Source organism: Merops nubicus, unplaced genomic scaffold (genome assembly GCF_000691845.1).
Source record: "Merops nubicus isolate BGI_N331 unplaced genomic scaffold, ASM69184v1 scaffold26448, whole genome shotgun sequence".
Lineage (NCBI taxonomy): Eukaryota > Metazoa > Chordata > Aves > Coraciiformes > Meropidae > Merops > Merops nubicus.
This window is the reverse complement of record NW_008624183.1, coordinates 1-1,542: the sequence shown is the minus strand read 5'-3', so window position 1 is coordinate 1,542 and position 1,542 is coordinate 1. Positions and strand designations below refer to the sequence as shown.

The following is a 1,542-nucleotide window of genomic DNA, read 5'->3' as shown; positions in this document are numbered from 1 at the left end:
GCCTTTGTCCCTTCACCTTGTCCACCACCTGCCATGCCTGGGGGGCAGTCACCCTGGGAGCAGACACCCACCCCAGAGAGCAGGTACCCACACGTGCCTGACTGCATGCTGGCATGGCTCCAGGGTTGGCTGGAGAGCCAGGGTCATGCCAGCTAAAAATGCTGGTGGCTTCTCGTTCTGGCGGGGCATTAATGAGCTGTGGTTCCTCCATTAGCAGCTCCCGGAGGACGTACGGCTGTGCCGGGCTGGTGGTGATGCTGCTTTGACCCCTCTCTTTCAGCCGGGGCTGGGGGCTGTGCCTGGATGACCCCCCTGCCCGGGAGGTGCTGGACTACCCCTTGGTGCCCCCAGGTGTCCTCTACGACGTGGGCCACCAGTGCCGGCTGCAGTACGGCCCCTACTCCACCTTCTGTGACGACATGGACGTAAGCCAGGGTCCCTCCCCACATAAACCCCGGGGCTCGTGGGGCTCTGAGGGGCTTTATGGGGGTGGGGGGCTTTGCACAGGTTGATCCTTTCCCCACAAGCTCAGTCTGTGCTGGCAGGTTGGCTGGTGCAGTAACCGTGTCCTGTGCAATCGTGTGTTCCGCAGAGTGTCTGCAACACGCTGTGGTGCACGGTGGGGAACACGTGTCACTCCAAGCTGGATGCGGCCGTGGACGGCACAACGTGTGGGGAGAACAAGGTAATGGGGAGCAGAGCCCTCGGTGGCTGCAGAGCCTCCTTGTCCTGCTCTTGCTCTGCCCTTGCTCTGCCCAAACACCCACCACTACCAGGGATGGAGGGACTTGGGCGGGGCTGAGAATGCCTTAAGAAGGTGAAACCCACAGTTAATTCTTGTAGCAGGGGAGCACAAGGCTTGTTCTGCTCCATGGGTGCCACACCAGGCACGGGGTGCATGGGGGACCAGCTCTTTTCAGCCAGCACCAGTCACCCCTGTGTGGGTGATGCCAGCTCCTGTACTATGGGATGGGCAGGGCCATCACACATCACTGTTCCAGAACAGGGTTTTCCTGCCCAACTCCATAAAACTATGGATTTATAAAACTATCTGTAGACATTTCTCCTCATTGGGTTCAGTGTCTCTTCACGAAGCCCTGCTCCCAGAGGGGTGACCCTGTGCTTAGCTACTGTTCCCTGCAGAACCTCTCCCTGTGCCTTTGTCCCCACTGGCTCTACCCTCTGGGCCAGGATTGGGCTGTGAATCCCTTTGCTGAAGGCTCTCAGTGGAAGATGGGGTACAGTGCCTCGGACAAATCCTCAACTAGCCCAACACCTCTGAGTTTCCCATTGCTCACTGGGCTCTGGCAGAGCCCCAGGCACCTCTGTGCGAGCAAAACCTGGATTTTTCCCAGGGCAACACCCCGCGGCCGGGCTCTCTGACTCCACACCATTTACTGCTCCTCCTAAACCCTCGTTTTCTCCTCTTCCTCCCCGTCCCTTCGCAGTGGTGCTTCAACGGCGAGTGCGTGCCCGTGGGCTACCGTCCGGAGGCCATCGACGGCGCCTGGGGCTCCTGGAGCTCGTGGGCCGCCTGCTCGC

At 60.2% G+C, this 1,542-nt stretch overlaps 1 protein-coding gene across 1 annotated transcript in view; it reads left to right on the top strand.

The window, feature by feature from the left end:
- LOC103777762 (A disintegrin and metalloproteinase with thrombospondin motifs 7-like) overlaps positions 1-1,536 on the top strand; it is a gene marked incomplete at both ends in the record, with an annotated part of 14,297 nt that extends 12,761 nt beyond the window's left edge. Inside the window, 3 exons of the mRNA XM_008945327.1 lie at positions 281-425; positions 593-685; positions 1,449-1,536. Of these exons, the coding sequence (XP_008943575.1) occupies positions 281-425; positions 593-685; positions 1,449-1,536 (326 nt within the window). The remainder of the gene's footprint in view (positions 1-280; positions 426-592; positions 686-1,448) is intronic.
- Between the last annotated feature and the right edge of the window lie 6 nt (positions 1,537-1,542).